The sequence below is a fragment of the Chiloscyllium plagiosum genome, unplaced genomic scaffold (assembly GCF_037043375.1).
Source record: "Chiloscyllium plagiosum isolate Xiang-an unplaced genomic scaffold, Cpla_swu_hap1 HiC_scaffold_2, whole genome shotgun sequence".
Taxonomy (NCBI): Eukaryota; Metazoa; Chordata; class Chondrichthyes; order Orectolobiformes; family Hemiscylliidae; genus Chiloscyllium; species Chiloscyllium plagiosum.
The window spans coordinates 19,220,043-19,245,919 of record NW_028270140.1 but is presented as its reverse complement, the minus strand read 5'-3'; the positions used below and the strand labels follow the sequence as shown (position 1 = coordinate 19,245,919).

At 39.5% G+C, this 25,877-nt stretch overlaps 1 protein-coding gene across 6 annotated transcripts in view; it reads left to right on the top strand.

Annotated features, from left to right (window-relative positions):
* The window catches only part of ttc39b (tetratricopeptide repeat domain 39B), a 130,026-nt gene that overhangs the window by 72,849 nt on the left and 31,300 nt on the right, over window positions 1-25,877 (top strand). For 2 of the 6 annotated variants that reach the window (XM_043720557.2, XM_087995052.1), the window contains 5 exons: window positions 4,756-4,860; window positions 7,686-7,817; window positions 18,139-18,215; window positions 20,309-20,376; window positions 23,934-23,998. In XM_043720557.2, the coding sequence (XP_043576492.2) occupies window positions 4,756-4,860; window positions 7,686-7,817; window positions 18,139-18,215; window positions 20,309-20,376; window positions 23,934-23,998 (447 nt within the window). Of the gene's footprint in view, window positions 1-1,936; window positions 2,486-4,447; window positions 4,664-4,755; window positions 4,861-7,685; window positions 7,818-18,138; window positions 18,216-20,308; window positions 20,377-23,933; window positions 23,999-25,877 lie in introns of all 6 variants that reach the window. The other 4 variants (XM_087995054.1, XM_087995058.1, XM_043720574.2 and 1 more) reach the window with 4 other exon arrangements.

Genomic DNA, 25,877 nt, shown 5'->3' with positions numbered 1-25,877 from the left:
AGTTAGAGCCACAGTTCGATCAGTCATGGTTATATTGACAGACCGAGTGTGATCAAGGGACCAAATGGTCTACTCTTCAGCCTATTTCTTATGTTCTGATCTTTAAAGGAAGGGAAAGAGGTAGAGAGGTGCAGGGCTGGTGTTCTAGAGCTTGGGGACTGGACAACTGAAGGCATAGCCATTAATAATAAAGCAGTTACAATTTGGAATGTACAAGAGGGAAAAATCTGAGGAGCATAGAAGGATTTGAAAATAATGATGAAAATCTTAAAGTCAGCACATTTCTTACCATGAGCCAAATAGGCCAGCAAACAACAGGATGATTGGTGAATAAGACTTGGTATGAGTTCAAGATGTGGGCAGCAGAGCTTTGGATGTCTCAAATTTTCAAAGGATACAATGTGGGAGACCAGCAACGAGTACATTGGAATAGTAGTCATGATTTGGAGATGCCGGTGTTGGACCGGGGTGTACAAAGTTAAAAATCACACAACACCAGGTTATAGTCCAACAGGTTTAATTGGAAGCACACTAGCTTTCGGAGCGACGCTCCTTCATTAGGTGATAGTCACTATCACCTGATGAAGGAGCGTCGCTCCGAAAGCTAGTGTGCTTCCAATTAAACCTGTTGGACTATAACCTGGTGTTGTGTGATTTTTAACTTTGTACATTGGAATAGTTTATAACGGTAATGAAAGTATGAGTGAGGTTATCAGAAGCAGATGAAAACTGATAGACAGGAAGGATATCAGATGGTGTCACAGAGGTGGAAATTGGCAATCTTACTGATCTCACAATTAAGAAGCTTTGCAAGATTATCTCTGGGTTAAATGTGACTTCAAGACCACAAACAAAGTGAATTAATTTCAGACTCAAATTCTAACTGTTCAGAGCATTCTTCTATAATTTAACACATCTTCTGTGTTGCGGATGTGTTTTGTCTTCCTTGTTTGTATATAATAGGGGAGTTGTCTTGCACACTGAGATCTTGGCAGTTGTTTTCTGCATTTTCATTCACTTTTTTGCAATCATATTAACTGCCATCTAGCTGTGGTAATTAAATGGAATATCTTATGACTTGTCCAATTTCCTGGCTATTTAAAAAGTGAATAAAAGTTCTTATAGAATTCCTGCAGTCTTGTTGTGCCCTAGCTTTGACAGTTGCATCAGCATTTGTGTCCAGCTTATAGCCCAATTATTTGCGATCCCACTTTGCTCCAAAACACTGCATATTATCAATGATAAAATAATCAATGATAGGAAATGTATTTTGTTTATGGTTTGTGGTTTATGCTTGAATTTTGTGAAAGTTGAAGACATAGATTCAACATGTCAAAAGTAAGAAAGCTACAAATGTTTTCATTGTGTCCAATAATGTCCTGTTGCAGTATCACAGCCATGGTTGGATTGACTTATTGATGCATTTAAGATTATTTTCATTCATTCTTTCTTTCATGGGATGCTAACATCACTGGTAAAATTAGCATATTTTGCCAATTCTTCATTGTCTCTTGAATGGCATTGCTCGCTATGCCATTATAGACAGCAGCTAAGAGTCAACTACATTTCTGAGCCTGGAGTTACATATAGTCCAAACCATGTAATGATGGCACATTTCTTTCCCTAAAGGACATTAATGAACCAGCTGGACTTTTGTAAAAATTGATATTGTCATGGACACAGATATTGTTATAGTAAGCTAGCTAACTGTCCATTTCAGAGTTATTACTACCACTCAAATCAAATTCAAACTAATTCAAATACCAACATTTGAATGAACCTATTTACCCAAAACATTAGCCTGAGTGTCTCAATTACTAGTCTCCCTTTCAATAATGTGTATTGGTAGCATATTTATAAAGCAGTAATGGGCATTGATGAAGTCTCTGCCAGAACCGTCAAAATTCTAAATCATAAATCTTGTTATTTATGGCAGTTCCCCAGCTACCTTGAACAAAGAACAAAGAAAATTACAGCACAGGAACAGGCCCTTCAGCCATCCAAGCCTGCACCGATCAAGATCCTCAATCTAAATCTGCTGTCTATTTTGTAGGGATCTATATCCCTTTGCTCCTGCCCATTCATGTATCTATCTAGATACATCTTAAATGACGCTATCGATCCCACCCCTACCACCTCTGTCGGCACCCACTACCCTCTGCATGAAGAATTTTCGACGCATATCTCCCTTAAACTTTTCCCCTCTCACTTTGAACTCATGACCCCTAATAATTGAGTCCTCCACACTGGGAAAAAGCTTCTTGCTATCCACCCTGTCCAAACCTCTCATGATTATGTCGGTCTCAATCAGGTCCCCCCTCAACGTTTGAAGTTTAATTACTTTCTATATTGAATGGGTTTTCTGTCTGTTGTATATCCTGTCCTCAGCATGCTATCAAATGCAACAGAGACTGGCCTGGAGAACACAAGGTTTGTGGTGACACCACCTGCAACTTAAGCATCATGCCCGAGGAGGCTGCACTGGGTGAGAAATAGGAATCTTAGGCAAGGAATGAACTGCCATGTTCAATACTCTCAGCAATGCAGGATGCTATGAGTTATTTATTAGTTGGCCCGATAATGTGAAGAATAATTTTCTCCATGGAGTTCCAGAGAAGCAAAGCCCTTGTCATCTGTTTTGAGTCTGTTCTGCTGCTTTCCCTGCTGGCGTGTCACAAGTCAGAGCAAAGAATGTCCATGATTATGAAGCACTGTTTGAGTGATGGGCTGAATAGCTGGAGGTATGTGAAGGCAGTGAGGAGTGGCTGTAAGCTGACAGTATTGTTAAGTATGTGAAGTGGAGGTTGTTTAAATGGATTATAGGCCTGAGTACTGAGTGCTAGGGCCGTACTGCAGTAAACAGTGTGAGGGGTTTTGTAGTGGATTGGCGATGTCACGTGAAGATACATTTACTCACCTTGACCGCTCAGGTGAGGTCATTAGACTTGTGCCACTGCTGTCTAGCCCTATGAAGCAGATGTTTGGAACAGACCTCAATGTCCACTGTCTGTCAATTTGAAGTAACCTCCCTTGTTTCCTTTGGATATATTTCTTCTGGCCCTGCTGATTTACCTATTTTCAATATTGCTAAAGCCGCAAAGTTTTCATTTTTATTCTGTTTATCCCAACCAATTTTGTAAATACCTTCGCAAACTATTTATTAAAGACCACACTTACATTTTGTATCTGTACACATGGGTTAGTATTTTGGTTTCTACTTTGTCATACTCTTTTCTTAATTATCCAAAATCAAGACTTTATTTTAACTTGGAATCTTATAATTGAAGTTTAATGTAAACGTATATTGTCTACTCTAGTAATTTTGTTTTCTTCTTCATTTTTTTCATTGTCAATGCCTTTCTTATGTTTTCCTCTCCCACACACTCTTTTAAAACCCAAATCCTTGATTAAAGGTTTTGATCACTCCTAGTTCTCTGCTTTTGGTTTGATGTACATTTATCACTTTTTGGAGAATGTTACCATGTTTTCTGTTGTAAAATGAAGGTGAGTACACCTTGCTGCATGAATCAAAAGGAACTGGTTTACCATTAACCGTTAGCAATAAAGTGGATCAGTTCCCGTGTTGCCTCAGCACAGTTATTCAGTCAATTGCCTGACATAGAAATCAGCAAGATTCTGGGCTTGTACCTTTGTTGGATTACCTAATCTCTACAAGATGCATTGGACCTAGTATTTGAGTTAGTGAGGGGTAGAAAAAACAAGAGTTGTTAGTCTTGAATGGATGTGCCCAGCAGTCTCTGCTGAAATTACATATTCATGGGAATTTAACTGAAAAGCATTGCCCACTTCAGTGATAGTCCTATGATTCAATAACCTGCTTATGTTCACAGTTGAGATTCGCACATGAATATTGATAATTTGGACCAGGTCAGACAGTGGCACGGTGGCTTAGTGGTTAGCACTGCTGCTTCACAGCATCAGAGACCCGGGTTCAATTCCAGCCTCAGGTAACTGTCTGTGTGGAGTTTGCACACTCTCCCCGTATCTGCGTGGGTTTCCTCCGGGTGCTCCGGTTTCCTCCCACAGTCCAAAGATGTGCAGGTTAGGTCGATTGGCCATGCTAAATTGCCCATCGTGTTTGGTTTATTAGCCAGAGGGAAATAGGTATGGGTGGGTTACTCTTCGGAGGGTCGGTGTGGACTTGTTGGGCCGAAGGGCTAGTTTCCACGCTGTAGGGAATCTAATTAAACAAATGAGGCCCTTGGAATTATATAACAGCAAGGGGTGATACCTTTGAGTGGAGAAAATGAAAGAAAATTGTTAAGAAATAAATAATGTAGATTTGGAATCCTCTGTCCTGAATTTGCTTCTTAACCGCGCACTGTTAACAATGTACAGAGTCTCCTTCATGGTATTCATGCAGCGAGATTACTTGGTGCAATATGATTAAGAATGGATGTGTTTTTGTGTTTCTGATTTTGATTAGGACCTATTCAGGATGCAGGCATGACTTCTTGCTTTCCTGTATACCCTTCATCTTCCCATTAACGTTACAACGAATCTGTTGAGAAGGCCTTACTGTTAGCTGTCACTGCTCCTTGGATGCTGCCTGACCTGCTGCGCTTTTCCAGCAACACATTTTTCAGCTCTGATCTCCAGCATCTGCAGTCCTCACTTTCTCCTAGATTTAATAAACTCTCTGGTATTTGGTCATGTCTTCAGATAATCTTTCATTAATTCCAGAATAAACACCCATTGCCAGTAAAGCTTATTGTTTATTTTCTACTGTATTAGGGCATCCCAGATGGACTTGAAGAGTGCCCTGGAAGAATGCAATATTGCACTGAGTTTATTCTTAAATAACAAATTCTCTGAAGCTTTGGATTTGCTGCGGCCATGGTAAGAAGTCTTGAATTTGAACTAAATGACTTGTTTTTCCTTGTGTAGTTCTGCATTCTCCATAATAGATTTATAAGGAATTTAAACTGTTTCCCTGCCCAATCCGTTGCCTGTAGTAATAGCATTGTCTTATGAATATTAGAAGAAAATAAAGTTAACTTTGAAAGTGTAGGTCGTGTTCTTGTAAATGTTGGCAAAAGAAAATAACCACTTTTATGTTAATTTCAAGTGCTTTGATAAGTTATCTTTAAAAATATTGTTTCAGTCTCCCAGATATTTCCTCTTGACTTCACTTGTAAAAGGGTTGCTTTATCCTAGTGAGCTTGAAAACTGAGTGGTCGCATTTGTTATATTGCTGTTGCTAGATTGCTGTGTAGAAATCCAAGAAGATACTTGTCCTACTTGTTCCCCCTTGCTTCATGCGTTCATGCATGGCAGATTTATTGTTACTCATTTCCCCTTGGAATGATCTAAGGTTAGTTCAGTTGGCTGGACAGTTAGTTTAGGTGCAGAGTCATGCCAACATCAAGGGTTCAGTTCCCACATTGGCTGACATCACCATAAAGGTCTTTCCTTCTCAACGTCTCCCCTTGTCTGAGGCTTGTTGAACCTCGGATTAAACCACCACGAGTCGTCTTTGTAATGAGAGAGCATCCCGATAGACTGGTAAAACTGTGGCGACTTTACCTTACCTTCGTGCAAACCTGTTTACCATTCACCTTTTGGCCCTTGCAGGAAGCCTGGTTGAGAGGCTTGACTTTCTGACCATAGGGAATACTCCCCAACAGGCTAAAGAACTTGTTCATTTTGTGTGTGTGTGAGAGAGATTGTAAGGTCCAGATGTTTATTATTTTGTATTTATTTACAGAGTTGCATATCATAAGCATACACCTTCAAGCCCAAACAGCCACTGTTTTTTTTTCTCTGTCTATGGCTGGAAGTGAATGCTCAGTTAATGCCTACTGTTTGTATAAAATTAATCATGATTCATATGCACTCAACAGAGCAGGCTGCAGAATTAGGCTATTCAGATTCCAAATCTTGGTGGGATTAGGGAAAGGTGTTGTGAATCCAGACCCATGGGCTGTGGAGTGGGGGGTCCTTGTATGGTGGTAAGGGGCACTGAAGCAATGGAGCTATGAATACCACCTACACTGAGTCAGCTATGGCTACATCCTAGCTGCTGTGCCAGTGCTGCCCTTCCCCCTCCACGTCAGACTTCTAAGAATAGCCAGAGGGTCTAACTTGGGGTTGTGCTTCATTACCTTCCAGTAATAGGCTCTTCTGCTGTGCAACATAATGTACAACTAGTATTTGGACATCTTTATAAGGGAATATTGTAAAGCTCACTGATTAGTCTAGTGATATTGAGGGATTGCCCTTGCCTCAGGGTAAAACCTGGTAGTTGTCATCATTATTGTCCCCTTCCTCCTTTTCCAGGCCTGCTGAAACACCCCTAACTTGTAGCCTGATGCCTCCTCTGGCCTCATATTAGTCACCTACCCTTGCCTGTATGGCTTAAATGTGTGAGGGTGCCAACCCATTTTAGCTCATCTTTGGCACAGTGTGCACTGCCCCCTTCTCTTGTACACCCTCTTTCGTGCGATTTTGATGTCTGAGTCAATAGAATAAAATATTTCGCCCCATCCACGAGTGCCCTGGGGTGACAGACACTCACCCTTGATTGAGGTTTTGCGATTTCTGTGGCAATTGCTGCAATTTTCTATTATTATCCAAAGAGATCTCTGGGCCTGTCATACATTTTGTTGTATTGTCAATTATCTTCCAATGGAACCCAAGCACCCTACTCTGCCATAATATTAAGAGCCACAACATTGGTAATTTTAAAATCAGAGCGCCACAAGCAAATGATTGTTCTGTAGTGTCAGGGTAAATGTTGTTAAAGCCATAAACTGCAACATTACCAATCTGATTCACCCACATGACGAGTTTAGGTGCTTGTTTGTACCTTAGATTGAGGTATGCTTTGCTCTGTTTTGAAGTTAAGAATACAAATTTCAAGTTGTCTTTCCAATTATCCAGCTCAACTATTTGAAATAAATTTTCTTGTGTCACCTTTGAAAAACCCATTGGTAGCTGATGATAAGCTGTACTTATTTATATATGTTTTCGATCTTATGAACTGGTAGATTTGTTCACTGACGGATGGCACAGTGGCTCAGCGATTAGTACTGCTGCCTCACAGTGCCACGGACTCAGGTTCGATTCCACCCTTGGGAGACTGTCTGTGTGGAGTTTGCACATCTTCAATGTGTCTGCATGGGTTTCCTCAGGTTTCCTCCCACTGTCCAAAAATGTGCAGGTTAGGTGGATTGGCTATGCTAAATTGCCCATAGTATCCAGGGCTGTGCAGACTAGGTGGATTAGCCATAGGAAATGCAGGGTTACAGGAATAGGACAGTGGGTATCTGTCTGGGTGGGATGCTCCTCGGCGGATGTGTAGAAGAAATTAGCTAAATGGACTGCTTCCACATTGTAGGGAATTTATGATTATATAAATAGGATGCTTCTTCCATTTCAGTTGTAGATATGGAATTCTGTCATTTTTCTTGTTGACTTCTTGATTTTAAATGGAGTAAGATTGCCATGCAATCTGGCATAGAACTGATAAGTCTAGGTGAAACCATCTACATCTTGAAAATTAATGGAGAAATTAAGCAAAGGTTTGTGAAATACATTGAAGTGAACTGTCTACTTCAACTGTGATGGGGCAAATTTACTCAGTTCAAACTCAACTTTTTTCTGATGGAGCAATGTTTGGACTTTTGTCCCTCCCACTGTGTAACTAGGTGTTTCTAAAACAGGTCAAAAGACAGCATGTACCATGCTCTGGGTTACAGCACTATGCATGCAATGCAGGCAGCCATGACCTTTGAGCAACAAGATATCCTTGCAGCCATTGGAACAATGAAGGACGCCTTACAAACTTGCCAGAGGTGAGTTTTGCAGTGATCTGATGTCTTGCACCAAGCACTTCGTGACTTGTTCTGCTAAGCAAGTGTTAATAATGTAGAAGTTCTTCACAGTTTATTTTTGCACTGCTACAGTTTGTTGTGAATGTTTATAAATTGTTTGTGTTTTTTTTCTGATGGTATTTTTATTGCTTTCATATTTATATCATAGCAGAGGGAACATATGTGAGATGGAAGGGGTAGTTATCCATCCATTCTGCTGCATGGAAAATCTCCTTTAAAACTAATATTGGTTACAATGGAAATGCTTAACATTCTGACTGATTGATTGTAGGATTCATTTTTGGACACCTTTGGTGTTTTGTTTGGAAAGTTGAAATGATACATGTTGTTTTGCTGATCTTGAACTTTGATTTAAAGTGATAATGCATCAGTTGATTGTGAAAGACTAACCTTAAATTTTACTTGTGTGTGGATTAAGTAAATTAAAAATTTCTAACAAATTGATGCCTATTTCCTGAATATATTAAGCCAAACAGGCTGCTTTCTGAGTAGTCATTATCAATACATTGCAATAACATCTTGCTTATATTTGTAATTTTGCTTAAGGTAGTGAAATCATATATTCTTTATGGGAAATTAGAACACCCCATGTTTCTGGCTATAATAAGTTAATTGCATTTATGTCATAAGTGTGTTGGAGGCCCAACCTTTTATACAACCTGCTATAAGATGGATGTTATTAAATTGGAAAGGGTGCAAAAAAGATTTACAAGGATGCGACCGAGACTGGATGGTTTGTGTTATAAGGAGAGGCTGGATAGGCAGGGACTTTTTTTCCCTAAAAGTGTAGGAGGCTGAGGGCCGACCTTGTACAGGTTTATAAAATCATGAGGGGAATGGATAAGGTGAATCCAAAGGTCTTTTCCCTATGATAGGGGAGTCCAGAACTAAAGGCATAGGTTTAAGGTAGAGAGAGGAAAGATTTACAAGGGACCTGAGGGACAACCTTTTCACATACAGGATGGTGCATGTATGGAACAAACTGCCAGGGAAGTGGCAGAGACTGGTTTAATTACAACATTTAAAAGACATGAGTACATGGATTGGAAAAGTTTAGAAGGCCAAGTGCAGAAAAATGGGACTAGTTCAGTTTAGGAAATGTCATCAGCATGGATGAGTTGGGCTGAAAGGCCTGTTTCCATGTTATTTGACTCTATGACTCTAAATGTCGATGAATTGTAATATTTGAGGTAATCAAAATGCGTGCTAATAAAAATTTTGTTCAGAGGTTATTATCATGGGCATTGTCATTCAGTTGTGAAACATTAAAGAAACCAAAGCCGAAATAGTAATATTACAAACCCATGCTTGAAAGGAAAGCTCCCTGGTATGAAGGCACCTTTGAACACTGATAAGATTATCCTTCTCTTATTCCTTCAAATCAATCCCAAATGTTAAATTCAAACTGATACTTCAGACTGAACACAGCTTACAAAGAGACAATGAGAGAAAAAGTGCATTTTAAAAAATCAATGAAATTTTCAGTGCAAATTTGATTCCTAAATGCCAAAAAGTTAGACAGCTAGTTAAGGCCATCTTTAACTTTACAGCTTCTCATTTTAGGTAAACCAACCACAACTGATTAATGCTGTATACTATCAAGGCTGCATGAAGTTTGTTTCTCAAGATACAAATCTGTGCCTGTTCCAAACATTTTGAAATTTAGACATCCATAGATTTGGGTGCATAAATTGGATGAGATTGATAGAGCACAGCAAGAGGCCATTTGGCCCATCATATCCCTGCCAGATCTTTAAAAGAGCTATAAAATTAGTCCAACTCCTGTTTTTTGTTTTGTCCTAGTCTTACAATGTGCTGCCTTTCCAGGAATTTATCCAATTCCATTTTGCAACTTACTGCTAAGTCTGCTAATTTAAGTAATGTATTCTAGATCACAGCCCATCCTGTAAACCATTCTTTTCCTTGTGGCACTTTTGTCAATTACAATTTTGGCATTGTGTCTTCTTTCTTTACTGGCCCATCTGTTACTGGAAACAGTGTTCCTTACTTACATATCGAAACTGTTCAAGTTCTTGAACACTCCAGTATATCTCACCTTAACATTGCCATGGTAAGGAGAACAACCCCAGTTTGTCTCAGCTTATCTCAAGTTCTTTGCCTCCAGTGTTATTGTAGAAAGTCTTTTCTGCACTCTCTCCAAGGCCTTGATATCAACTGGAAGTTGGTGTCTATATTTTTTTGTCCTCCCAAAATGATCGTGTAGGACATAAGCAATTAACAACCTTCTCAAACTTTGTCCAATTAGAGACAGTGGCTGGGTTCCAGAATCAGGAAGCATGGACAGTATGGCCTGTGGTAATAACCATTGGCTATCTTCACAGAGTGGCTACTGCTGAGGAGCTAGCAACAGGATAGATAGTGATGCAAAGGAGGCAGTTGCAATAGCAGAGGAGTGGCTATCATTACTTCAAGTATAGCAGCAATGGAGCCATCACCTTCCATGATTGATTTCAGTGGCACATGTTCTGCTTGGAGATATGTGAGCATTGAGGATTACTGCCAGCAAATAATTAAGAGGTTTCAATTTTTTCACAATTTTGCCTAGTATGAGGCCAACCCAATGAACTGCCAGGAATGAGGCACAAGCTGCTGCCCTGGCATTGCCAGGATCCTTTCCTCTCTTTTGGAGGTCAGTGGGTGAAAGCAGAGGCACAAAAATGGGCTACCATCTTGGCGAGGTATCCCGATGTTGCCTAAAGGAGGTAACCCCCTTCTTTCCGTCTTTGCACCAGAGTCGGTGAGAAACCCGTCTGGCTACTTCATTCGGGTTTCCTCCATACACCAATTAATGGAGGTGAAGGTGCACTTTGACTCTTCTTTGGCCATTATATGCCAATTTAAGGGCCTGAGGGTAACAATGAGTGAGGGAGCTGGCTGATGTGTTACCTACTCACTGTCTTATGGGGGACACCTCGAGAGTGAGCAAGCCAATGTCCTACTTTGCTTTGCCACTGCCCACCACAAACACACTCAATAATTTGCTTTGTTATACTTCACACAATTTCCTTTAATCTGAAGGAATGTTTCAACATGACCCCACCCCCTACACAAGCTAAATGTTGACTGAACTTTGAGTTTTTTGTGTGCCCAAAACAGCATAATTCCCAGAATATTTCACCAGTTTGATTGTAGATTTGCCACTGTAAAAACAAAGGACAAATGTCTTTGTGGGTTTCTGAAAGGTACCAAAATCACGGAAATATATTTACTTATTAGTTGGGATGGAAGGTTTATATTAAATTTTGAATAGACATAGGGTTGAATTTACTAACTCTGAACAGGGGTCTCCTTCACTGGCTGAGCAACCATTTGCAACTGTGTTTCTGAGAATCCCAATAGGGTTAAATGTCAAGCAGTTTATCCAATCAAAGAACTGCTAGCCAATCAGAAGACCAGGTCACCCAGGATCATTGGTCACTGCTAGGATAGCCTCAGGCCCTGAAACAACAGCCATGAACAAGACCCCAGAAGAGAGTTCAGTGGAGTAAACTTGCCAGGGTCTGCAAGGCAGATAATGGGTTGAGGGAGGCAGATGTGGTTGATTTGGAAGTCTGAGGGGTGATGCTAGCCATTGGGGTGACATCTGGAGCCTGACTGGAAGTGTTATCCTCTTGCATCACTCTATTCCTCATCCTCTACTTCAAATTGTCCCTCACTGCTAGTATCCTACCATAGTTCTGAAAAAATATTTGCAGAAATGTTTTTATTGTGTTGCTGGAGTTTTCGATATAATAGTGTTGGATTAAAGGAGGAGGAATTTGTTGCTCTGTGGAGACGGTGAACAAATGGGAAAAGTGAGTTGGGGAGTGCAAGCAGTAATATGTCTTGGAGCACTGAAGAAGACCATTCAGTCTATAGTGTATGTGTGAGTGTCTCCTTGCCCTCTTTCCTTTATATTTCCTAAAACATAATCTGCGCAGGGAGGGCACAAGATGAGAGTACAACATGATGGAATGACTTTCTTTTAGCTTTGTAAGTAACACTGTTATCTTGAGAGTCTTGCTTTTTGGGGCTATGACCAAAGTTACCTGCAATAATGACAAATTGTGACAAAGTTGAGAAAATAAATGAAATTAAGGTTTTTTAAAAAAATTGAGCATGTTCCTAAGTGTCTTTTGGCTGATTGTCTAACAGATGCATTCAGTAGCATTTTGTACTTGTCTTTGATTTCTGTCTCTGCATCTCCTTTTTGCATCCATTTAACTGGAACAAATAATAAAAAGCAATTTTTCTCCCTCAATTCTATTTTTGCTTTCCTGCTTCACAAGATCAAGGTAAGAACATTTCAAAGTATTTTATTTCTTCATTAATTCCACAGACTGTTCAGCTTCTCGATCCTGAATCTTTTATTCTGAAAACCCATGTTCACTGACTGATTGGCTTCACCTTCCTTCATCTTGAGCCCTGTCCAACCTTTCAAACCGTGCAACATTAATTTGCCTTTTCACAAACACTTCCAACTAGAACCTTGTTTCCCAATCTGGCCGTGACCTTCCAGCCTTAATGGTCTGGCCTATCAACTCACATACTCTACCCATTGTTTGTAGCAGGAGGGAGTGGAGAGGAGGGAGATTTTAAACTAAAAGATGTCAAAGTTGAGGGGGGGTGGTGTGCGGGATGTTGGGGGACTTGATTTGGGCTGGGCAGAGGATGATGAAACCAAATTCTTCTTCAACCTTGCAATTCCAGCTTTAACTGAAGCAAGTGGATGAGGTACTGGCCTGTTCCCAGATGGTGGGTTGGAATATTTAAATATGATAATCAGACAGCGAATCTCATACCATTCAGTTTCCCACAGTTTCTGTCGCATTTGCACAGCAGTACTCATTACTATTTATTGTTCAGATATTTTATTATCAAGATCCAATAAGCCTCAAATGGAGGAAGTTAATAAAGTCCATTAGTAGTCTGACTCTCAACAATACCCCAAGGTCAAAGAAACAATGTACCAAAGATAACAGTAGTGTTGCTTTCTTTATAGTAAAATTAGTGCAAACCAAGATAGTCTTTCATGAGGAATTTTGTTGGAGGCAGTGGAGTCTACAGTATTCATTTGTCATATAAAATATTACATTTTGATCAGCCTATACAGTATTTTTGTAGATAATTTTTATGCTGGACTTAATACTTTGCCACTTCATGAAGATGATCCTCATTGAAAAATAGCTCTCATTTTCATTTGTGTATTTGATTTTGGTTTTGAGTTAGTAAAGCTCTGGACTTTATTGTCAATCAGATATATTTGATTTGGCTCAGAATTTTAAACCGAGTGTGCTTCCTATGTTCATTTCTGTCAAATTTTTGTTGAAGAACTTGCCTGCTGCCAAACAAGCCAAAACTAGACCATTCCAGTGCATGAGTTTATCAGTGCACTAAGCTGTCTGAAAGAACCATTTCAATAGTTTTGAGATTTACTCATTTGCTAGGCAAGACAGTATTGACAAAGCAGTATAACAGCCTAATGATATGGGAATTGAATCCAAACTGCTACAGCCATGCAGGGAAGAAGCATAGAATTATGTTAAGGGCCATTCCACCTAGTCATAGAGTCTTTACCACTTTTATACAGAACTCAAATGAAAGGAATCTTTGCTAAGATCAATTTTTAATTTGGTGCTCCTACTTAGAGCACCTGATCACCTTTGAAATTATAGCACATGCATTCTACTGAATAATTCAGTTTTTGTCACGCTATCTAAGTTCCTGGCTGCCTCATCTGTCCACAGTCGTTATCATTTGAGGCATTGGTGTTATGGATTCTTAGTTTACTCTGGCAAGATATATCAAAGCTAGACAGAATAAAAATGAAACTAAAACATAAATCGTTTTAAATGTTCTTTTTTCACAATGTTAATTGTGATATTTAGCATGCAAAGTACCTAGCCACTTGCAGATTATTATAAAATTCGTGTACATTTTAAATGAAAGCTTCTCTGGTAATGATTAGACTAAATTGGGAAACAGTTACATGTTAAATGCTAAAGCTTAAAGTAAGTTGCTATATTTTTATGTAAAGGAATACAGATACAGGGCTAGCTGTATAAAGAATGGTGAAACTGATAGAAATTTCACCATTGGTGCAGGTGACCTGACACCGTGATTGTTATAATCTTAATTCCACATTGTAACTGTCTGGTGTCATTGGAACCAGTGCAGGCATGAACAGCCGAATAGCCTCTTATACTTTAACAAATCTGTAATTTCATCATTGACGATCATCTTTTATTTAACTTGATGCTCAAATTGCAGATTGCACTTCAATTATTGCTTCGCTAATCTCTAGTAGAGGACATTCTTTGTACTTAATGTCTGTACATATTAGAATTCAAGTGCATATTTCCTATCTGCACTTCTGTTAAGACCAATGTATATTTATTTTAGATCTTTATTTTCATTCACTCAGTTGAAACGTTTACTATGTAGATCACCTCTCAATGCTTTATTTTCCACTCTCTTTGTACTGCTTCATGTTTATCTGCATCAATCTACAATCTGCCAACCCATTGACCTGTGCCTTTCTACATTACTTCTTATGCTTTGCCATTCTCTTTAATGTGGCATTAGCAGCAAATTTTGATAATTCCTTCAATCCCATTTCCAAATTATTATTTTTAAAAAGAAAGATTTTCCAGCACCTCCATGGACATGCCTTTAGACAGATTTTGTAAGTGTGTGAAGTATTCCTGTTCTGTGTTCTGTCCTTTAGCTATCCTTCCATTTACATTTCTACCCTCAAACCGTGAATGTCGATTGTGACAGCTTTTCTGTTCCTATTTGTGTAGCACTTTCTGTATTTTAACACACAACACTGATTTTAACATCTATAATGGTTTCTTCATTGCTCCTGGATCCCAGTTACAGAACTTCTTAATTTGTATAATTGTTGGAACACCCATCATGCAGATTGCAGCTGTTCAACAAGAAGACTCATCAAAACCATCTCAGGACAATGGGGTTTAAAACAACAGTAGTTAAACAATAAATATCAACCTTTGCAACAATGCCCTAGCCCTGAGAATGGATTAAAATATATACCATTGTGTGTTTTGCATTTATCAGTTAATGGCTCCTTGACATTCTCCCACGTTATCCTAACACTTCAGCCCCCCCAAAAAAAAAGTGTGCATAGTTCTCAAGAATGTGTGTCATTCCATTATTCTCTTGAATATGATTGTCTTCATACCACTTATTTTGGACATCCTTTTACTGTTGCCTTGCTTTAAAGATTTCGTTCTTATACTAATGTGTCTTTTTTAAAAGTATACTCCTGGTTATTCTAATCTCTTTATTCTGATCTATCGCCTTGTGTCATGTATTTGTTAAATTTTCAGGAAGGAATAGCCAGGAATTAAACTAAATGCTATGCTATATTCATTGTAAGGTATTGAACCTATCTGGCAGGGCAAACAACTGGACTGTGCAAACTGCTTATTCTGTGTCTTTATGATGTATCTAGATGATAATGCAAAAAAAGTGGTCAGTTTTTATTTCTAGAAATACTCTTTTCTTTGACGCTACTGTTATAAAATATTCCATAAATCTCCCAAGTCTGAAGAAATTTCCTGAGAATAGCCTTACAAATCCTAAACTCTTGTTGGTTGATTATATTAGGCTTTCCAAGAAGGACTCTCCTTCTCAATCTGTCTGTCAGCTGAGGTGTGGTGACCCTCAGGTTGAACCACCATCAGTCATCCCTGTCTAATGCGAGAGCAGCCCTGTGGTCTGCTAGGCCTATGGAGAACTTAGTAGACTTCATTAGGCTTTCACAAGGGTGTATAATCCTAAAATCAAAGACAAGCCCTTCAAGAGTGAAATCAGGAAAGCACTTTTCACAGTGTGCAATGAAAACTTGGAGCTCTCTGCCTCCCAGAAGCCTAAGAATGCTAGCTCAATTGAGGATTTTCAGATGGAGATCAATAATATTAGGATCAAATAAAGGCAGGTAAATAAAGTGAGGCAAAGTTCAACAATGACGGCAGAACAGGTTTGGAGCTGATTTATCTACTTCAATTCCTATGTTTTACCCAGTGCTTTGGAAAATGCCAGGGCTATTTTGAGAGCAGTACAACAGATTGACAGCAGCCATCAGTAACAGTAATGTCATAGCATCTGTCAGTTGGTTGGCTCGAAAAAGATAGCCATATTGCCAACATGCAATGGTGCTACCTTGTATAAAGAGTGGGGTAGGAGGGATGGAAATCCGTAGATAATTTCAAGATCTGGAACAAGTGGAAAGAGTGGTCACATGCCTGGAGAGGCAGGAAGGGTAGTGATAACCCTGTATTCTACTAAATTCCCATTATTTGTTTGATGCCTCCAGTTTACAAAGTTCATTCTGTTGAAATTATTGCTCCTCTACAATTCATAAGAATAGAAAAGCTCTTGCCAACTTCCCTTTTGCAAAATCTGGAGGACTTTAAACATACAAATGGAAAATAGGAGTAAGTCACATTCAGCCTTTCCAGCCTGTTTCTCCATTTGATTAGATATGAGCTGATCTCATTGTAATCTCAAATCCACATTCTCACCTATCCCTGATGTTTAAAGTCTGAGGTTTGTGCCAGTCAACTCTAACTTCACTTCTCTGCTTCCACTTCCTCATTTAATTTATCTGTAGACCATCACAACATCACCTCAACTCTTCCAAGTGTGTGTACGTGTGTTATAAGCTTTCATACTTACTGCTGCGAGGAGATCTGAGATCAATATTGATTGATGTCTGGCTGCTCAGTCAGCCCTCTATGACTTCAATCTCAAATTGATCTGAAGTTCTTATCTCCCAGCATGCTGTTCTTTTAACATTTTTCATTTGACAAATACTGGCGATGAACGTCCTTCTAATTAGCAAAAGATTGAAATTATTTTCCTTGATGTTCTAATTCAGTCTTGTGTCTTGAAGCATCCACGAGGGCATGTCTATTTAAAAACATTTGATGATTTCATTAGTTGCTAATTATCACTTCATGAAATTATAATAAATCTACTTGAATTATTGTGTGGTGTAACACTGCAGGATATGGCAAGGTTTTTTTTTCACAGTTTTAATATGTTTTCCTTAGAATAAGGAAAGGCTGTCTTTATAGAGTCACTGTTCCAAACCTTCATTGCTTATGACAGTGGTTCAATACTGGAATTTTCTCAAGCAGTGGATTTCCAAACCCAATCATGGGATAAGAGTTGTGGTCAGCCAGATCAAACCTCTTGGACCAGTGTAAATTAGGGGAATATCAAGGGTGGTTGCTTTGTGTCTTCTCTTGCTTTATGATACATTACAGATGCACTAAGCAGGCTGCAAACTCAATATGTCTCACCATACATGTTTCCTAGATGAACAAATACTGTGGAAATGGTAGCATAGTTGTTATTGTTATTGATCTTTGATTCAGAGGTCAGGAGTTCAACTGTCCGCATGGTGAATGGGGGTTTTATTTAATCTATCCGAGAAAAAGTAGACTAGCATTGAAGTTGTCATTTAAATACCCAACTAGTTCATCATTGTTTCCAGGAAGAAATTTGTTACTTCCGTCTAGTCTCCTCCATATATGATTTCAGTTCAATATACATAGGTAGCTAAGGATGAGCAATACATAGATCTGTGTTGTTTACATCTGAAGAAAAAAGGAAATGGAGATGCAGCTTGAATTAATTCTCCAAAGCTAGTCAAGTGTAGGGTATGTGGTTTATTAATGAGAGTCCTTGGAGTATGATGGTTTTTGGAGGAAAATGTAAGTAGGGAATAAGCACCTGACCTCTGATCAGGATCCAACAACTGACAGGAACACGTTCTTCTCTGTGTTCCAGATTCTGATCATGGATGGTACACCCAAATCAGTAATCTGTCTAGAAAGAAAGGATCCCACCCCACCTCCAAGGAACGCACCACCCTGACTTAGACACATGTTGCTGTCTGCTCTTCTTTGTTAGAGGTCAGAGACCTGGAACATCCTTTCTAACAATTATGGGAGAATACCCGAGCTACACAAACTGGAGCAGCTCAGGAAGGCCACTGTGTCAGTTCCCTGATGACAACTGGGAATGGGAGATAATTAGATTTTGGAAAGGCAATTGTGCATGTCTGAAACTGTTTTTGATTTTGGAAGTAAACATGTGGAAAACAATACATATTGAACTTTAAAATGTACTTATTCTTAATGAAAACAATATAAAAAATGGGATTCCTTCATAGAATGATACTTGTTTAACTGAAGACTATTGCTACGTCAAACCTTTCAATGGGCTTTTGAAAAACTGTTTTGTCCAGGTTTCGAAAGAAGAATTCTGTTGTGGAGTCATTGTCGCATTTAGTTTCAAAACAAGGGTCTGATCAACTGACAGAAGGTATAGTAAAACTTTGATTTAAATATATTAAAGCTACACAGATAATATAGTAGCTTAGAGACTAGGAGTATGATGTGTAAAGAAGTGTAAGTGGTTCAGGTAAAATGTATTGGAGATTTGAATAAGTGAAAATGAATAACAGTGTCAAAAATATGTGGAGAGATAGTTACTAAATGTGGTCGATGACTAATGAAGTTACATGATTTGAAAAAAAAATTGTGGTGAAAGGGAAAGGTTAGATGAATTGGCCATGTTAAATTGCCCGTAGTGTTAGGCAAAGGGGTAAATGTAGGGGAATGGGTGGTTGTGCTTTGGCAAGTCGGTGTGAACTTGTTGGGCCGAAGGGCCTGTTTCCACACTGTAAGTAATCTAATCTAATCTTATAAAAGACATGATTGAAGAAGAGGATACATGAAGACAATTATGCAAATGTAATGAGTGTTTGAATGAAGGTACTGTGTATTCCGTTAGGGAACAGCCTGTATCTGAATGGAGAGCAATAGAACTGGTTGGACGAAAGGAGAGAGGAAGAGAGAGAAAAGGTGAGGGAGGAAGGGAGGACCAACCAACCAATCCTGAGGGGAATCAAAATAAAAATAGTTAGGTGGAATTAATGGAATGAGGGAAGGGAATAAGAAGAAAATGAAGAGGAATGGATGTGGGGGAGTAGAGGCAAAGTAGGTGGAGGAAGGTAGAAGGAGCTGAGTAAGGTCAGCAGGGAAACAAAGTGGACTTCAGTCGCTGAGAACAAATTTCAACCAGTTTAACTCTCAAAAGTAGAGATTTGAGTTGATCTGACCAGCAACCAAGCTTTCAGGAAAAAACAGATTCAAAGCAATTAAGTTAATGCTAGAAAATCACATTAACCGATGAAATCATAGTTATGCTTACTTGTATGATATGAATAAATTTGAAATATGTATGATTTCACTCATTTCACACGTATCTGTGATTTTATGTTTTATTAATTATGGTCAATAGATTATAAACTATAATTTCCAAACCAAGTTAAGTTCAGGAGTATGTAAATAGTCGCTGAAGATCTGTAAATGTCTGCATGAATATGTTTCCCAGTTTAAGGATAGTGTTTGTTCTCCTTTTGCTGTGTTGAATTTTGTTCGGGCGGTGGGACTCCTGTTGACCGCTTGGAAGGCGTTTGGGATGTGACCCAACTTTGGTGGGACCTGGGACCTTCCTCTTGTTAGTGGCATAGCTACCAGAGCGTCCATGTCGATAAAATATGCTTGCCCATCCCAGAAATAGGTGGCCAGTCACAGGGCCAGCTGTTCAAAGGTCTCTGCAGCGCTGCCAGGAGTGGTGCCACTGACTGGAAGGGGAGGACACCAAAGAAAGAATGTGCTTCCCAACTGGGTGAAAGGGCTCTGAGGCAACCAAGGCAAGTGAGGCAGGCTTTAAGAAGTAAACTGCTGGGTCATGTTGTTGAAGACTGGTGGTGCCACAATATTGGTGGGTATTAGAGGATGTTGCATTGGGGCTGAGGCTCCTTTCCTTCTTTCTGGCCAAGTGTAAGTCAAACAGAAACCTCCCTCCTCCTCCTCATGCAGACCACTGCATGATGCAATCATAGCTCATAACTGGCTGCTTAGGTGACTTAGTTGGCCTCTGAGTGTGTGAGCTGCCTGTCACATTCCCTATCACTGATAAAAATGACATAATTGGGAAAATGATGTGAGCACCGTCACCCACATGCCTGACATTTTGCTGTGTTGACTGTGCTGCTGGCTCCACCTCCACCTGCCTCCCAGCTTGTTGTTAGCATCAGGTTAAAATTCATGTTTTAAATTTTATTGTGGTGTTCCCTGGGAAAGCAGCAAATTTGCCTCATAACTGCATCTGACATAAAACCAGTAAAATACCTCATATCCTCAGGACCTGCCACCTGCTGACTTTGCTATTGCGTCAGTAATTGTTGTAAAGTACTTCTTTCATAAAACTTGTTGAAATGCACAATCTCGACACTGAGCAGTCAGAAGTATGATTTGCCCCCCTTTATCTCTCTCATTTCTGATCTAAATACTGTTTTAAGCCTGCATTTTAATTGCAACAATCCTGAATATATTGTCCTCTGTCAGAGGAGATGCATGCGGAGATGTGCTACGCAGAATGCCTGCTTCAGAAGGCAGCTTTGACATTAGTCCAGGTAAGAAACTACTTCTGTTTTGAACATGATTGTTTTTATTGATGTAGCAAGCAATTAACCATTAAGCATCATTGGTCGTTTAAACAAGCATGGCAGTTTATGAATTGTAAACAACCTGTCACTGAAATTAAGGATATGGTTTGTCACTGAAATTAAGGATTTATTTTGTCTCTCCTGAAATTGCTCAAGTGTCTCTTTACGATCATTTGAGCATTGCCCTCTCCTTTAGGCGTGTGGCCATCCTTCATTTGGGTAAAGACACGACAAATGTGTCAGGCTGTTCAGCAAAAATCCCTGTTTCTCATGGGACATGCTGGCTGATGTTCTGTACCCTACCTCAATAGTGAAATGCATTAACAATCTGTTTAGATCAGCTAAATTGGTCTGGACTGGGGAAATGCCTTTTAAGTATTTTGGTCAAATCTGAGCTTATTGTGGGGTTAACTTGACTGCAACATCAAATCAGTTTTCTAATTTATTAACTTATAGAGTCACAGAGATGTATAGGATGGAAACAGACCCTTCAGTCTAACCTGTCCATGCCGACCAGGTATCCCAACCCAATCTAGTCCCACCTGCCAGCACCCGGCCCATATCCCTCCAAACCCTTCCTATTGTCCTATTCTCAAATGTAATTTTAAAATATAGGTGCATCATTATATCAAAGATATACTGTCTTCTTTATTTATTCTTTATATCAAATGATTCATCTTGTGTGGAGGAAATAACATGCTACGTTTATCTGTCTCTAGCTCAGGGGTGTGGTTGGTGAACTTTAGACAGACTGAAAAGTAACAATATAAAATAGTCATTGGGATGTGATTGATGATAGCATCGCATACTTGTTACCTACTTTTAAATTTCCCTGAGTATATTAAAATTCAACCACGTTGTATGAGACTGGACTCCCCTGGAGGCCAAACTGAATAATGGTGGCATATTCATTTCCTTGAATGGTATTGGTGAACAAGTAGTAATTAGGGATTAGAGTTCAGGCCCAATGAACTATAAGGCATGCCACACTGTTATGTATTGAGACAAAAAAACTGCACATACTGGAATCCAAAATAGACAGGCAGGAGGCTGTTAGAACACAGCAAGCCAGGCTGTATCTGGAGGTGGAGAAAGAACAAAGAACAAAGAAAATTTACAGCCCATGAACAGGACCTTTGGCCCTTCAAGCCGATCCAAATGTACTGTCTAAACCTGTCGGTCAATTCCTAAGCATTTGTATCCCTCTGCTCCATACCTACTCATGCACTTACTCACACATTTTAAATGAATCTACCATGCCTGTTTCTACCATCTCTGCTGGCAACACGTTCCAAACGCCCACTACACTCTGTGTGAAGTACTTGCCGCGTGCATCCCCCTTAAACTTTCCACGTTTCACCTTGAAAGCATGACCTCTCATTATTGAATCCTTCACCCTGGGAAAAAGCCTGTCTCTATCCACCCTGTCTATATCCTTCTTAAGTTTGTAAACCTCAATCAGGTCCCCCCTCAATCTCCTTATTTCTAGTGAAAATAAACCTAACCAACTCAACCTCTCTTCATAGCTAGCACCTTCCATACCAGGCAACATCCTCGTAACTCCCCTTCCTGAAGAAGGGTTACACCCGAAACGTCGACTCCTCCACCTCCTGATGCTGCCTGCCTTGCTGTGTTCTTCCAGCCTCTTGCCTGTCTACACTGTTACATATTGGCCATATTACTTGGTTAACTAACTCATTTGGACTCATGCAAATGCAAAAGGAAAATCTACCTGACATGTTGCTGTAACAAACAACTTTTATCACGCATGAATGAAATGTTAGTGATCAGTAAACATTGCATAATTTACTGCTGCCTATTAGTGTTGGAGTGGCTAGTGATATAGCCTTTGTCAGCATATATTTCTGCTGAACATCATGGCTGAAGTCGTAGCGGAGCTGTTAACATGAGCATGTTTCAGGTGTGGGATTTTTCCAAGCCTTTCAATAACTTTGCAAAAATGTGATCTCCTCATATTTCCAACACAAGCACATTAATTCCAACAACTTCAATAAAATTATAATTTTAGACAAGATTTTTTGTACATTATAGCATATAGTGGTGTTTTTTAATGTCAAAAGTAAACCTGTCCAAACATGAAATGGAGGTGACGAAAATAACAATTACTGATGTCTTCCACATGTAAACAAAATTATTGGATCAGGCGTAAAGGAGACAGATTGCACATTAAGGAATAAAGTTTTCAGTGATATTACTGTGATAATGTTCAATTAATGTGTTGCTGGAAAAACGCAGCAGGTCAGGCAGCATCCAAGGAGCAGGAGAATCGACATTTCGGGCATAAGCCCTTCTTCAGGAATCCTGAAGAAGTCTTCAGGATTCCTGAAGAAGGGCTTATGCTGGAAACGTCGATTCTCCTGTTCCCTGGATGCTGCCTGACCTGCTGCGCTTTTCCAGCAACACATTTTTCAGCTCTGATTTCCAGCATCTGCAGTCCTCACTTTCTCCTAATGTTCAATTAATGTTTACTGATTAGCCAGCAATGCACTTTTTCCTAGAATGAATAAAAAATAAATTTATGTGGTACTTAAAATCTACTTTTTAACTGCAGTTTTTTTAATGACTTGGTCTTTGAAAATAAGGAGGGAGAATGATGTGCATCTGTGGGATATAAAATCTCCTGGAGCTAACTGTAGTCTTTCTAATAGTTTAATTATGTGGGAGATATTAACTGATTTACATTGTAAGTTAGATCCATGCCTCCCCCTCACTCATCCCATGTTTATCCTGAAATTTTGCATTTGCTTAAAGTTCTAGCTTCAGAGAAAAGATTTCATGGCTCAAAGTATTTTATTGGGAATTGATTTATATTCAATCTATGCAGAATACTGATTGATGCTGCTAGTTTTATTCTCAGCTAGTTAATCGGATCTCTTTCCTTTCCTCCCTGCCCTCCTCAACTCCAATTCTCCCCATAACAATCTGAATGGAATGAGGGAAAAATTCAATTTTCAACTCCAGTCTGTATTTGCTCTGCACAGCACTGAGGCTGCTATACTTGATCTAAGTCAGAGTTAGCAAAGATAAGTCAGGAATTCTGCCCCTTAATAAATGTGTAATCAATTAGGGACGGGCAAAAAATGCTGGCTCAGCCAGTGACACCCATGTTCCATGAGTGAATAAAAAGAATTCTATGTGTGGATTTTGGATTGTGGCAAGATTATATTTGACTGTGAACTTCATCTTACTGTCAAATAGCTGTTGATATGCGCAAGGTTCATGCATGATGTCAACCTTGATGGGTGGCACCAAAAGCAGATTACATCTGTCAACCTATACTCCACCTTTTAAGAGGAAAGTTATCTTTTCTACTTATTCCTCAAAATTACAAAAGTAAGAATAAAAAGGTTATCTGGTCGTTCCTGTTTGTGAAACTTGGCCATGTGCAAATTGTTTGCAGAGTTGCCAATATTACAACGATTGGAAATTACTTAATTGACCGTGAGGCATTTTGAGAGGCACAGAGGACATAAAAGGCCTAAATGTAAATCTTATTTTTCTAGGATGAAAATATGATTAATTTTATTAAAGGAGGAATCAAAATACGAACAAGTTACAACATCTATAGGTAAATGCTTCTTTCCTCTCTAACTCTTAAGGATTCTGATTGAAACGTGTTTTTTTATGCACGTTTTGCGGTGAGTTATCCAGTGGTGCAGAGACTGTATGAGCCTTCATATGAGAAGGCTGGACTTACTAGGCGAAGCAAAATCTCACATAATTTCTTGATGCTTTGGTTGCATCTCTCCTGATGTTCCAGCTACCAAAGACAGGTACTTTCCTGGCTGACAGGTGGGGGACATAATGGAGGGTATTTGACATGGAGGGACTTTGATGGCCCTGTTGCCTGAACACTGCACCTCCAATAATTCACAGTAGGTGAGATCACTTGAGATGTGATAACATAAGTGCAAATCTTCATGAAATCAAACTGTTCAGTGTTGTGTTATCCAATTGACAGTGTTCATTGTAATAGTATCCACTTACACAATTGCAATGAGCACATCTAGGTTAATTGCATACCACAAACCCCATGCCTGTTTCAGGGTTAGTTAGTTTAACCTGTGTACTCTCCTGTTTCTGTTTTAAATGTATTTTCTTTTTGGTAGATTGTTGTTATATTCAAGTATAATGTTACTTCTCGACATTATAAATTTGCTATTCTGATAGTTGTATCTGACTACAGGCACAGTGAAGTGTTTTGGAGTTTTGCTAACAAACTAGTCAGACTTCTGCCCAACGACATGGGCAGCCTATTTCAAAAAGTAGGTTAATTTGAGAAGTGGTGAGCTATTTATCATGAATCAATTGTATCACTGAATAAAATGGTCCATTTCAAACTCAAATCTCTTGTTCTTGGCTTATGATTGGCTGTTATTGAGCATCTTGCAGTCTGTTGCTGAAGCATGTGACTGAACCAGAGACTTATGGCAGTATCCAGATGATACCTAGGTCTTTGATCTATTCAGGAAACTCATGTTAGCTCCCAGTGACTTCCAATGAACTGATCCCTGATGCATTTATAACACACCATCTAATAGTGTCCTAGTGAGAAGGAAGGTCTATGGTGGCAGATGCCCTGTGGGAGAGAGGGAGACGAAATGCAGATTGGGCAACCCCTTTACAGAACACCTATGTTCTGTCTGTGAAAATGACCTGGAGCTTCCCGTTGCCTGCCACTTCAGCACACCGCTGCAAATTCTGGCTAACATCTCTGTCCAGGGCCTGCTGCAGTGTTCCAGTGGCTAAAACAAAATAACAGCATCTCATCTCCCGCTTGGGGACCTTTCAGCCTTCAGGACTCAACATTGAGTTCAACAATGTTAGAGCCTGAACCATCTTCCATTTCCTTGCCCCTTCCCCACACCACAGGCCCTGACTTGACATGGGCTGCTTCCAGTACAGCCAACTAATATTTCACTCACTTATTGTCCCCATTATCAGCTTTTCTTCTTTCCTGGCTTACCATCAACCATTCCTTTGTCTGCCTATCTTTCTCTCTCTCTCTCCCTCTCTCTCATCTCCGTCTCTGTCTGTAGGTGCCATTTCCAACTATTTCACCTATCTGCTCATTGCTCCCAACACCCACTGCCATCAGGATAACTTACCACCTTTTCCTAGTTACTACCTATTCTGAAGAAAGGCCACTGGACTCAAAATGCTGGCTCTGCCTTTTTGACCACAGATCCCTGAGTTTCTTCAGCAGTTTCTGTTTTTGCGTGAGAGAATCTCTTACCACATGGAAGGTCAGGATGTTTTCAGAAAGAAAGAAAGCCATATTGAAAGCACTTTCCTTTACAGCTTCCCTTTTTGGTAAGGATTGTTAATCATGAGTGAACCTTATACTGAGGAGTGTAGGAGTGTGTTAATTGATGTATGTTTGCAAGTCTAATTTGCATTGAACTGTACCACAGTTTTAGTTGGTGGCAGGGTGGGTCTGTATTTTG